Consider the following 14,048-nt stretch of genomic DNA (forward strand, 5'->3'; position numbering starts at 1 on the left):
AAACGTTTTGGAGGTGGACTGTTTAGTAGTGATCAGTTTGGACGTGGACTATTTGGACATGGACTGTTTGGATGTGCACTGATTGAACGTGGTCTATTTGGACGAGGACTGTTTGGACGTGGAATGTTTGGACGTGGACTATTTTGACGTGGACTGTTTGGACGTGGACTGTTTGGACGAGGACTGTTTGGACGAGGACTGTTTGGACGTGGACTGTTTGGACGTGGATTGTTTGGACGTGGACTATTTGGACGTGGACTGTTTGGACGTGGATTGTTTGGACGAGGACTGTTTGGACGAGGACTGTTTGGACGTGGACTGTTTGGACGTGGCCTGTTTAAACTTGGTCTGGTTGGATGTAAACGTTTTGGACGTGGACTGTTTAGACGTGATTAGTTTGGACGTGGACTATTTGGACATGGACTGTTTGGACGTGGACTGATTGAACGTGGTTTATTTGGACGAGGACTGTTTGGACGTGAATTGTTTGGACGTGCACTGATTGAACGTGGTCTATTTGGAACTGGACTGTTTGGACGTGGATTGTTTGGACGTGGACTATTTGGACATGGACTGTTTGGGCGTGCACTGATTGAACGTGGTCTATTTGGACGAAGACTGTTTGGACGTGGACTGTTTAGACGTGCACTGATTGAACGTGGTCTATTTGGACGAGGACTGTTTGGACGTGTACTGTTTGGACGTGGACTATTTGGACATGGACTGTTTGGACGTACACTGATTGAACGTGGTCTATTTGGACGAGGACTGTTTGGACATGAACTGTTTAAACGTGCACAGGTTAAACGTGGTCTATTTTGACGTGGACTGTTTGGACGTGGATTGTTTGGAGGAGGACTGCTTGAACGTAAACTGTTTGGACGTGGTATGCTTAGACTTTGACTGTTTGGACGAAGACTGTTTGGACGTGGACTGTTTGGACGTGGACTGTGTGGGCGTGGTATGTTAAAACATGGACTGTGTGGACGTTGTCTGTTTGGACGAGGACTGTTTGGACGTGGACTGTTTGGACATGGACTGTTTGGACGTGGACTGTTTGGACATGGACTGTTTGGACGAGGACTGTATGGACGTGGTATGTTAAGGCGTGGACTATTTGGACGTGGACTGTTTGGACTAGGACTGTGTGGGCGTGGACTGTGTGGACGTGGTATGTTAAGACGTGATCAGTTTGGATGAGGACTGTGTGGACGTGTACTGTGTGGACGTGGACTGTGTGGACGTGGACTGTTTGGACGTGGACTGTTTGGACGTGGAATGTCTGGATGTGTCTGTTTGGGCGAGGACTGTTTGGACGAGGACTGAATGGACGTGGTATGTCAAGACGTGGACTGTTTGGACGTGGACTGTTTGGACGTGGACTGTTTGAACGAGGACTGTTTGGACGAGGACTGTGTGGATATGGTATGTTTTGACGTGGACTGTGTGGACGTGGACTGTTTGGACGTGGACTGTGTGGACGTGGACTGTTTGGACGTGGACTGTGTGGACGTGGACTGTGTGGACGTGGACTGTTTGGACGTGGACTGTGTTGACGAGGACTGTGTGGACGTGGACTGTGTTGACGTGGACAGTGTGGACGTGGACTGTGTGGACGTGGACTGTTTTGACGTGGACTGTTTGGACATGGACTGTTTTGACGTGGACTGTTTGGACGTGGGCTGCTTGGACGTGGACTGTGTGGACGTAGACTGTGTGGAGGTGGACTGTGTGGACGTGGACTGTGTGGACGTGGACTGTTTGGACGAGGACTGTGTGGACGTGGACTGTTTGGACGTGGACTGTTTGGACGTATTATGTCTCTACGTGTCAGTTTGGACGTGGACTGTTTGGACGTGGACTGTTTGGTCGTGGAATGTTTGGACGTGGAATGTCTGGATGTGTCTGTTTGGACGTGGACTGTTTGGACGTGGACTGTGTGGACGTGGTATGTTTAGACGTTGACTGTTTGGACGTGGACTGTTTGGACGTGGTCTGTCTGGATGTGGACTGATTGGGTGTGGACTGTTTGAACATGGAATGTCTGGACGTGTCTGTTTGGACGAGGACTGTTTGGACAAGTGTTTGGACGAGGACTGTTTGGACGAGGACTGTTTGGATGTGGACTGTTTGGACATGGTCTGACGGGGATTGTTTTATCGGAGACTGTTTGGAAGTGGACTGTTTTGACATCATGTTAGGGGCCCTTATAAAAAAAATATTATTATGTTGCTTCCAAGTAATATCTCTGATGTTTATAAAGTATATGCACACATACATCATTTATAAACAACAACATAATAATTAAACGAACTAAAAACTAGTTGCCTGCACTCTCTCAATAAAATAGTTTGTGCCTTGTTCATTGCGCTGACCTAATTCAAATAGACTTTTTTGAAATAATTGGGTCTTTATTCGATAAAACCCACCAGTAAGGTGTCTTGATGCGTACATCAAACGTTTACATTTCTGTTCAGCAAAGGTTGCTTAGTTAAATAACGTTCATCATATTCAATAATAAGTAAATATTTGCGAAGCTTAACTAGCATAAATTTTATAGTTCAATAAATGTGAAAGTGTTTACGTGCTTAAGTTATTGTCATCGTTGAAATAAATTTGAAATTGATGCTCACACTGGTATCCTAATTCTCTTACCACAAATCCCTAGACACTGCTTTTAAAGGGCATGGTGATACATCATTACTAAATTCATCTTCAAAATAGCGGCATGAAAGCACCCAGGAGGATAATCTATCTGGTGGTATCTGCCTCCCAATTTCTCTTTTTTTCTTATTTCGAATTTTAGAGTCCCCGAGAAATTTCTCAATAAACCACCATTCTGTCGGAATCAATTGCTGTACAGTTGAAGTAGATTTACGTTTTATCGACAGCAATTTAAAACAGAAGAAATCATTGAACGAAAATAACCCATTGTGCCTTTTTTATCATTTAATGCAAACGACGCAGTGTCTAACTAGTGTAGAAATTTTCACACTTATGCCATGCAACAAAGCAAATACGACGAACTGCAGAAGCAAAACGTCAACTCCGAATAATAAAATGTGGAAGAAACAAGTAAACACTCACACACTAGAGGCGGAGCAAATAGTTGACGTTAGAGAGAGCGCCCTAAGATTGCGAAAGAATCACCGAGAAACCTAGAAATGTAGTCTCCAAACGTGGTATGGATTGGGTTCTAATCCCAGGATCAGGCTATATATATAATTTATAATGGTTCATAAGGTGTAATTTAAGCACATGTTTACTGGAAAGGTTCATTGATTGACACATTTTAGGACACGCGCCTAATCGTTGCTCTAAACGGTATCAACAGAGTTTAAGCTCCATCATTAACTGGATAAATATAGATTCAATTAAAAAGTTGTTCTTTTGAGTGCTTGAAAATGATAACATGAAAGTTTCATAAATTTATCACATACCGGGCAAACCGACGGATTGATGAGGCAAAGTTTATAAACTATTTCTTTTAAATTTCCTAGAATATTGACAGTACAAATCATCATGTTATCTATAACATAGTACGGAAGGAAATGACCTACATGTGACTTTAGGAGTTTTAAAAAATACACAAATTATGTATCATATATTCCTGTAAATTCTGTTTTAGGTAATTCCACATTATATATTTTAAATGCTTCGTTAGCTTTGGTGATTGACACACATACAAAAGTATTGGCGACAACAGTGGTTTACCTAACCTAATGTATGCTAATGGTAGGCTCTTGATTCAATCAGCACCATCATACATATCAAGCACAAGCCGTATTCTGAAATTTACTGTTCTTTTTCATTTACATTTACATTGACATTACGTGTGCTTATGTGTTAATGCAAATTGTCCTCTAGTCATAATAAAATGGATTTACTACAAGTATATTTTTTCAGTGGACAGACGGTTCGTTATGCTGCCAGTTGTTGTTTTGCGTAATAGTCCTCAGGTCACAATAAACACAAATGACGCAACAAATACAGTTACATTGTATTTTTGGTTAATGTTAGTTAGACCATTTCAAATATTCTGATAAAGATTATTATTTATTGAGAAACATTTCATTATGACCATATTCATTTTGATATTAGGAAAAGTGTTGTTTTATGTACCCAATAGAATAGTTATAGACATACAGTAAATGTTGAGCGGACGATAACTAGATTTGAAAACGTTATTGAAAGAGAAGCAGCTTCAATTTTTAGCTTTTATTACATTTTGTGTCATTTCGAATATAAGTTGGAATTGTAGCGTCTGTTTTAAATCTAGAACAACATAGGGGATCCTTTCTTGATTTTTTGATACCATGTATACTACGAGAATCGTTTTATAAGCAGTGGCACAGTGGCGGGTTACCATTAGAGCTTATGTCTTGGCAGGAAAGGTCTACTTTAGTCCCTCAAACTTCCTTGAAGTATTCCATCGCATCATCCACACTCTTGAAGCCTTGAAATCCAATCTCAAAATGTCTTTGGAAACACTTGTTTAGTTGTAATATTTATACACTACATCCAAAGGCATTGTGCGTCTCAAAATGACGTCTGCGTACATATGGTTTTATGTGAGGATTAAACCAGAAGTCACACGGTGTGAAATCTAGGCTGAATGGTGATTGTGGCGAAAGTTGAAGATTGTGCTGTTGAAGATATAATGTAACCGGTAAAGAGCGATACAATGATTGATTAGCATGCAGAAACTTGACACCGCGACGTGTGGTACAAGGGCGCTTGTATTATTATTGTTGTCAATAACAGCAGAGAGAACATACTCTCTATCAATTTGTCTCTAACACTTTCAGGTACGGGGACCCGGGGCTTCGATCCTGATACTGCCAAAACATAGAGCATACATGCCCCGCCTGACACTCATGTTATGCGCAGCTTTCACATGACGCTTAATTTGTTCACCCACCCTCATGCTGTTCTATTTTACTGTAAGGCTTAATATTATATAGAGCCATGTTTCGTCAGAATGACGATCTCTCAAAAACGCCGAGGATTCTTTAGAGAGCAATGCCGGCGCCATTTGAACACATGACAGCTTCTGTTCTGTGATCAAAAAGTGCGGTGTATAACGTACAATCCTCTGACGAATTTACCCCTAGATATTTTGCTGTTAGACGGGCATCTGGCTTTACTATGGATTTGACATTGTCATTTTATTTATCAGAGCCAATCGAAATACGCAGGCCGGGTGAAGGATCATCTTTAACACTTTCTCTTCCTTCCATAAACAAGGATACCATCTTGCAACAGTACGGTACGGTAGTCTGTTTAAAGGCACAATGTTATATACCTTACACACAACATACTGCCCATACATATATACTGAAAATACTTTCATACTGAAAATACAACACACTGAACATACAATATACTGACCATACTGACCATGCATACATACTGACCATACATACATACATACTGACCATGCATACATACTGACCATACATCATATTGACCAAACATCATACTGACCATACATATAAACTGATCATACAACATACTGCCCATACATACATACTGATCATACATATATACATACTGATCATACATATACACATACTGACCATACATACATATTGACCAAACATCATACTCACCACACATACATACATACATACATACTAACCATACAACATACTGACCATACATGCATACTTGCCATACATTCATACTGACTAAAGAACATACTGACAAAATAGACAAACTGGTCATACAGCATACACACCATACCATATAAGTTAGACACGTTTGTACTTCTAAGAATACAACGCACATTGTCAAGTAGTATATTTTGTAAAATAATTAAACTTCAAATTTAATACATATCATATGCATGTTGTATTATTGTATTTTGTAGACACTGTTGTTAATACTATGATATAAATATAATATTTCATAGTTAAGATCATGTATGTATTTATGATATGTATATCAAACTCTCCTAGGTACAGCTGCTATTTATTTGATACAATTATGCTTGTTTACTTGTTCGCTATTTGAACTTGAATTTGTATACGTAAGCTATTGTATTCGATGAATTTGATCACGGGTCATGTTGGCCTATTTCAAATGTATATTGTGTGTTATATTTCCTTGAATAAACTTTCTTCTTCTTTCTTCTATACAGACCATACAACATACTGCACATACAATAAACTGACCATACAATATATTGAACATACAATAGGCTGACCATACAACATACCGACCATTCAACATACTGACCATTCAACATACTGACCATACAACATACTGACAATACATACATAATGACCATACAACATACTGACCATACATACATACTAACCATGCAAATTACTGACCATACAAAATACTAGTTGCATTCATAAATACTGACAATACAAACATACTGACCAAATACCATATTCAACACACATACATACATAAAAACATACAACATACTGGCCATACTTGCATACTTGCAATACGTTCATACTGGCCATAAAACATACTGACAACAGGAATGTCTGTGGAATGAAAATAATTTTTAAAGCATTTTTGAAGACAGCTTTAATGAACAATGAATAACCGCTGAGTCACTTCCGGTAAAAACATTTTAACTCACCGCTGCGTCAATTCCTGTAGACACATTTCTAACTCTGTATGATGCATGGGTAATAAGGTGGCCTCAACGAATGCTCTATTAGACGTTAACGTTAAACGTTAACGGAATTGGCAACATTTCCGAGACAAAGAAACACTTCATTTTGTTATCTGTTTTGTAATTCTTTTAAAACTATAATTCTCTCACAACATTGATCATTATCAGGTTATGTCTGACGTCAGGCAAATCAGGAATTCAAACAGTGAGTACGCAGCAATCTTAAACCCAGTGGTATTATTACGAGAAACTTAGTTAACGAGTACTAGTCAATGTATGAGCAGTGCTTGCGGAACAAAACTCAATGTTCTCATTCATGTTATAGACGATAGCGTAACAAAATAGGTAAACATATGTACAGTGACAAAAGACGTCGTTTAAAAAACATAAGAGTAGGATTATTTCCGTCACGCAATCGCCAGCAAAAATGCACGACAATAGATGAGCAGGGACCTATCCTGGTCAATACCCCTAAAATTTTGATCCTAAGGCTGTTATCGAAAACGATTACGCGCTTTATTGCTTGGAAAACATTTAATCTTCATATTATAAATATATAAATAAATACATAAATATCATGTCATTAAAACTCATCATTGCGTATATTTACACCATTTTTCACCCTCAAAGATCAGAATATGTGTTAAAATTATTGTAACAATGCTAATAAGTTAGTTTGATTCCTTTCAAGTGAAAAGTAATATGATGATATACACAGTATTCCAGGAAACAAAGGCACACGGCCGATACCAGTGCGTTGTTGCCAGTATACTGATCGTAACCAAGTAATGCAGGCGTTCAGGCAAAAATGGAAGGAAAGAGACCTTCAGGTGAGCAAAGATTTACCAAGCCGTTTAGCAATGGCGCGTACTGTTTCATATCCTTTTTCAACCTTGCATATCTGAGGTAAGAGGGCGTATGCTCTTGTCACGATTTAGAAATTTAATAAGGAAAACATCAAAATTTAGAAATATATTATAGATTGTGCTCTTCGTGTATATACTATAAACACGATCGGGGACGATCATTTTATGTTAATTTGCCATCTAAAATGCGCGATTCTAAAGGTTGTCTACTAAAGAAACATTGTATAATTCCAAATAATTGTTATTATTTAGAGGTTAATACATGGCGTAGCCTGGCCGTTGAGTGATAATTAGCCCGAGTGACTCATAATGGCCCGAGACGTAGTAATAAAACACCTACATACAGTTTCAGATTTGCAAACACAAATAGGATGAACTCATTCCGTTTTGAGGCTGCCCAGGTGATGAACACCCTTCCAAATGAAGACAATTTTAAAGTATTCAAAAGACTTATAAACACCAAAATGCAAGAGGTACATGTGTCGTTCTAAATAACACTGTGTATAATTTTATAAGGTACCAATGCTTTACATTGCTGCTTATCTTTATCCCTTTTATGTAACCTGTTATAATTATATCAGTTGTATTTCTTGTAAACTTAACACTTATGAGCATTATGTTTCTTCATTCCGAATTCATTAATTTGGTTTTAGACTGGTTAAAATTTAATGTTGTTTTGTTTTGGTAGTGTAGTATACTAATATGTGTTATGTCTTAGTTAAAATAACATATGCGTAGAAGTTTCTTAACCCTTTGCCTAAAATCTCTATTAACGTCATGAGCATGCTAAACATCCTACATTCATTGCTTTATAAAATTGCATGTTTCTTTCCATTTGTAACATTTTCCACGGAAATGTCTGTTATAACATATTGCATTGCACTGCTTTATGTATATATTTTTGAAACCTTTTTTTACATCAATATTATTTGTATTTTTGGATTTTAGCTAAAACTATTTTTCCAATGCTAAAATCAGACAATAAGCGCAGCCGCTGAATAATCATATAAGTATAAAATAACTATACATTTTTTTGTCAACAGTGATATTTTAATTTTCTCACATGTTTATAATTTTCTTTCAAGTAAGAATCGATGTTTTTATAATGATTTTTTTTTCTAATTCTAAACTATTTTGCAAATAGTATTTAACTTTAATCTTGTTTTCATTCATTTATTGTTTATCTTCAAGGCGAGCTAGTGTTGAAATGTATGTATATCCAACGTGAAGTACATTTTCTTTTATCTTGTATATTGAGTACGGTATGCGTAAAACTACTTAGATATGATAATTTCTATTTCTGTACGCGTGAAACAGAGTAATTAAAGTGTCAATAAACGTTATAAAATATCATAACAATAGTAGGGGATTGACTGCTGACGGTTTTTCCAAGGCATTTACCGGTCCAAGAGGTTTCAGCCTCATTTCAAATACTGTTTAGCGAAACAACATAAGTAGCACCAACATCAACTTCAGGGTTAATACTTACCGATTGCAAAGAAACAAAATTGTTTCAAAACTCAACACACATCAAGCAGACACCACTTGTTTATGAATAGTTTAATCTGTTAAGAGACGAGTATTGTTTTATTGTATGAACCTACAACTTCACTATGCACTAAGGAATCGTTATAACAAAGTCAAATATCAAAGAAGGGCTGAAACATGCCGTGTTCAAATATAAATTGTGGGCTTTCAGTTACATGAGCTTTTTTCGTCCCATATCCCCAGAGAAGGATATAATTTTCACTGATACCCATATGACATCATTGGGCCCAGACATACAATTGCATGGATCCAAAAGAAAATTGCATCCTTAAAAATCACTGGACAATTCAACGATAACTGGAACTATCATTGAATGTGATAAACACACCCGAACACTACCCTGAAAGGAAACAGCAGAGCAATATTCAGAAATCCCACCTAAATGGCAATGCTGTTGATAGAGTTATTGTTTATGTACAGTGCACTTCTTCTAATGTTGCTGTAAGTTTCAAGAAATTCCATCTATTAGTTTTTAATTTATTATCCAGACAAACGTTTGATAACAAAAAAAGAAGTGCAATAACTCTGTAACTTGCTAAATTACAGTCATTGTTCATTTTCACTGCATTTCCTCGTATTAGATTCCATCAGGATTTTTGCAAGATATGATCCGGAAAGTAATACAGGGCTATAACTTTGTAATTAGCTAAAATAGAGTTAATGTGACTGTATACTGCTTTACGTCTCATTATGATCTATCATTGTATGAAGGTTAATTGATTTCCATCCAGTAGTTTTTATGTTATAGTATGGGAAAGAAATTGCAACGATCCAATCGACCGACCATATGGGGTGACTCCAATATACCCTTTTCGAACTTCGTTTTTCAGGAACATGACAACGATGGTATATTTTGATGTTTTCGTTATCACATTAAACGGTGTAATTAATTCTTGATACATCAAATTCAGCATTTCTTGTTAAGATGTTTCGTTGTGTTTTTTTTTCTATTTTCAGAGAGTTTTCACTTATTTTATCGTCATTTTGAATAGTTGTCCTTTCCACAAAATAAAGAAGATTCAGTAAAAACATTATTTTTATGGAGAGACAGTCATTACGCTGACAATCCTTGTATTGCGTGATTATTCTTGGACCACAAGAGCCTCAATGACGTTACAAGTACAGTGATATTTTATAACTATATACTTCAGAATCGGCTGGTACACATAACTTTATTGAGAAACATTTATTATATATGACTATTGCCATATACAGACGAAAACATGTCTCACTCAACGCAGGAATTGTTGACAGAACAGAGGATATTCTTTATTTATAATTTGGCTGACGCCTTATCCAAAGTGTATCGTATGATATTATTTTCCCCTCATTTTGCTGAAAGTGATGGCTCTTTATTGCTATATTTCTCTCTTCAGAATCCATCCATTTGCGCTCATGTGAACTCGAAGTCTGCCAATTAAAAGTATTTTCCAGCAGGCTGCTTTTATTTATTTCCAACAGGCTGCTTTTATTTACAATAATATAGTAACCGTAAATGGCATCCTATGCCAAAATATCTAAAGATGTAAAAGTTGCAGGAAAGAAAGTTGACAAAGATACTTACGGCTGTAAACAAAATATTAAAATGCTCTGTTAACAGAATATCAATATTGTGCTTTAAAAAAAGAGTCGAGCATGTGCAAATTGCCTTAAAGCGGCACTCTCACAGATTGAACGAACAAGTCTTTTTATGAATGAGCCAATTTTTGCGAAAATGCATGGAAAGCAGTTATCTAAGACTTCTGACAAAAATTAGATCGCAGATTTTTTTTATTTAAGTTCAAAAATTGATGTTTTATGTTTTTTTCTTCAACCGTTACTGACGGTTTAAGCCAAAAAACATCAATTTTCGAACGGAAATATGAAATCTGCGATCTTGTCTTTTGTCAGCGATATTTCATCATTGATTTGCAGAAATTTACGCAAAAATTTGCTCTTTCCAAGACAAAAAATAAAAAAGTTGTAAAAACGGTATATCTGTGAGAATTAGACGGAGCGCGGATAACAATATGTCCAAATACATCCTTAACAAACAGCTGATGTTCAAAAGAAACAATGTTTAGAGGATATAAATCATTAATTTTCAATTGCCGTATATATGACAAGCTTTTTCTTTAATCGTCATTTCACGCGAATCACGTTTGATTCACCTTAAACTGTCTATCTATCATCCATAGCCATTCTATAAAAAAACGGCGCCTATCATTTCTACGTGACTTCAACAGATTTTGAAACAGCAAGATGTCAAGTACACATATAAAAGCCTTTAATGAACTAAGCGCCATCTACGTTGTGCGACTCGTAGACAAACAATGTATGATATATAAGTCAAAGCCGGGTTTTGGCGCCATTTGTGAAAACGTAATTCATTAACATTATTAAAATATCTGCAGACTGTGTAGACTATGGTTGATCATCGCATTGGATCACACACACAATGATGCCATCGTTTTGTACATTAAGAAATAGACGCAGTCTTCCAGGCTATTTTAAATCTGGCGTATCTTTGAGACTTTCTTGGTGTATAACTAAGTTTCCTTCACATTGCGCAAGAACAGTTGCGACGAACACGTGATCTTTGAAGTACAAAAGTGTTGCGCTACGTGTCATGATGAGTACTTGAAGTGACGTCCTTAATGGTCCGAGTGCCTTTAGTTGATGAATGGAAATAACTACATGTTGTTCTGTACTGTAAATTTTAAGTTTCTAAATGTCAGGAATGATTTTTTCTTTATTGTGGCCGTGAAACATAAAATGGGCAATGTACGTGAAGTTAGCGGCGTAGCGGCGTGAAGTTAGCGGCCTAGCGGCGTAGCGGCGTAGCGGCGTAGCGGCGTGAAGTTAGCGGCCTGGCGGCCTAGCGGCCTAGCGGCGTGAAGTTGGCGGCCTAGCGGCCTATTTTTTTTTTCTATTTCCAAGCAATTGTTAATGCGTTTTTTTTAAAACAATGATAAATCAAAGTTTTTTATTCATATAGTAACATAGCGGCCTTAAATTGTTATCTATTCAGAATATTTTTTTTTACCTTTTATTTTAAAACAATTTTAAATGAACTGTTTTATGCACAAATGATCACTCTGAAGCGTTTTTTTTTTTTTAAATTTCCCAAAAAGTCGATCAAGCACTTCAGCGACCTAGCGGCCTAGCGGCGTGAATTGAATCCTTTTTCAAAGCATGTATACATGCATTTTCTTCTAAAACAATGACATTTTAACTGTTTGTATGCACACATTGAAGCAATTATCAACATTTTTTTCTCCAAAAACGTCGATAAAGCAGACAGCTAATTCAAAGCATTAAACATGCCTGTTCTTCTAAAACAATGATGTATTTACTGTTTTTATGCACAAATTATCACTCTGAAGCGTTTATCAATTTTTTTCCAAAAAAGTCGATCGAGCACTTCAGCGGCCTAGCGGCGTGAAGTTAGCGGCCTAGCGGCCTATAATGGTTTCCTATTTCAAAGCATGTATACATGCATTTTATTCTAAAACAATGACATATTAACTGTTTGAATGCACAAATTAACACTATGAAGCTATTAGCGATACCAAACATATTTTTTTCAAAAAATTCGATTAAGCAGTCAGCTAATTCAAAGCATAAAACATGCCTGATCTTCTAAAACAATGATAAATTTACTGTTTTTATGCACAAATTATCACTCTGAAGCGTTTTTTAATATTTTTTAAAAAAGTCGATCGAGCACTTCAGCGGCCTAGCGGCGTGAAGTTAGCGGCCTAGCGGCCTAAAATGGTATCCTATTTTAAACAATGTATACATGCATTTTCTTCTAAAACAATGACATTTTAACTGTTTTTATGCACACATTAACACATTGAAGCGATTATCAACATTTTTTTTTCAAAAACGTCGATAAAGCAGTCAGCTAATTCAAAGCATTAAACATGTCTGTTCTTCTAAAACAATGATGTATTTACAGTTTTAATGCAGAAATTATCACTCTGAAGCGTTTTCCATTTTTTTTCCCAAAAAGGTCGATCAGGCACTTCAGCGGCCTAGCGGCCTAGCGGCGTGAAGTTAGCGGCCTAGCGGCCTAAAATGGTTTCCTATTTCAAAGCATGTAAACATGCATTTTCTTCTAAAACAATGACATTTTAACTGTTTGAATCCACAAATTAACACTTTGAAACTATTAGCGATAATCAACATATTTTTTCAAAAAAGTCGATTAAGCAGTCAGCTATTTCAAAGCATAAAACATGCCTGATCTTCTAAAACAATGATATAATTACTGTTTTTATGAACAAATTATCACTCTGAAGCGTTTTTCAACTTTTTTTCAAAAAAGTCGATCGAGCACTTCAGCGGCCAAGCGGCCTAGCGGCGTGAAGTTAACTGCCTAGCGGCCTAACGGCCTAGCGGCCTGGCGGCCTAAAATGGTATCCTATTTCAAAGCATGTATACATTCATTGTTTTATAAAAAGATGCATGTGTACATGCTTTGAAATAGGATAGCATTTTAGGCCGCCAGGCCGCTAACTTCACGCCGCTAGGCCGCTGGGCCGCTGGGCCGCTGAAGTGCTTGATCGACTTTTTTGAGAAAAATTTCGCTCCAGAGTGATAACTTGTGCATAAACAGTTAATTATAATTGTTTTAAATTAAAAACGTATAGAAAATAGATCATTGTTTAAAAAAAAAACGCATTAACAATTGCTTGGAAATAGAGAAAAATAGGCCACCAGGCCGCTAGGCCTCTAGGCCGTTAGGTCGCTAGGCCGCTAGGCCGCCAACTTCACGCCGCTAGGCCGCCAGGCCACTAGGCCACTAACTTCACGCCGCTAGGCCGCCAACTTTACGCCGCTAGGCCGCCAGGCCGCTAGGCCGCTATCTTCACGCCGCTAGGCCGCCAACTTCACGCTGCTAGGCCGCCAGGCCGCTAGGCCGCTAACTTCACGCCGCTAGGCCGCCAACTTCACGCCGCTAGGCCGCCAGGCCGCTAGGCCGCTAACTTAACGCCGCTAGGCCGCTAGGA

General features: G+C 37.5%; 1 protein-coding gene across 1 annotated transcript; it reads left to right on the top strand.

Annotated features, from left to right (window-relative positions):
* The first annotated feature begins 1,326 nt into the window (after positions 1–1,326).
* On the top strand, positions 1,327–1,965 carry LOC128216079 (keratin-associated protein 12-2-like). The gene has a single exon (XM_052922674.1). The coding sequence runs from the start codon at positions 1,327–1,329 to the stop codon at positions 1,963–1,965; it is 639 nt and encodes a 212-aa protein (XP_052778634.1).
* Positions 1,966–14,048: the final 12,083 nt, after the last annotated feature.

Source organism: Mya arenaria, chromosome 2, assembly GCF_026914265.1.
Source record: "Mya arenaria isolate MELC-2E11 chromosome 2, ASM2691426v1".
Taxonomy (NCBI): Eukaryota; Metazoa; Mollusca; class Bivalvia; order Myida; family Myidae; genus Mya; species Mya arenaria.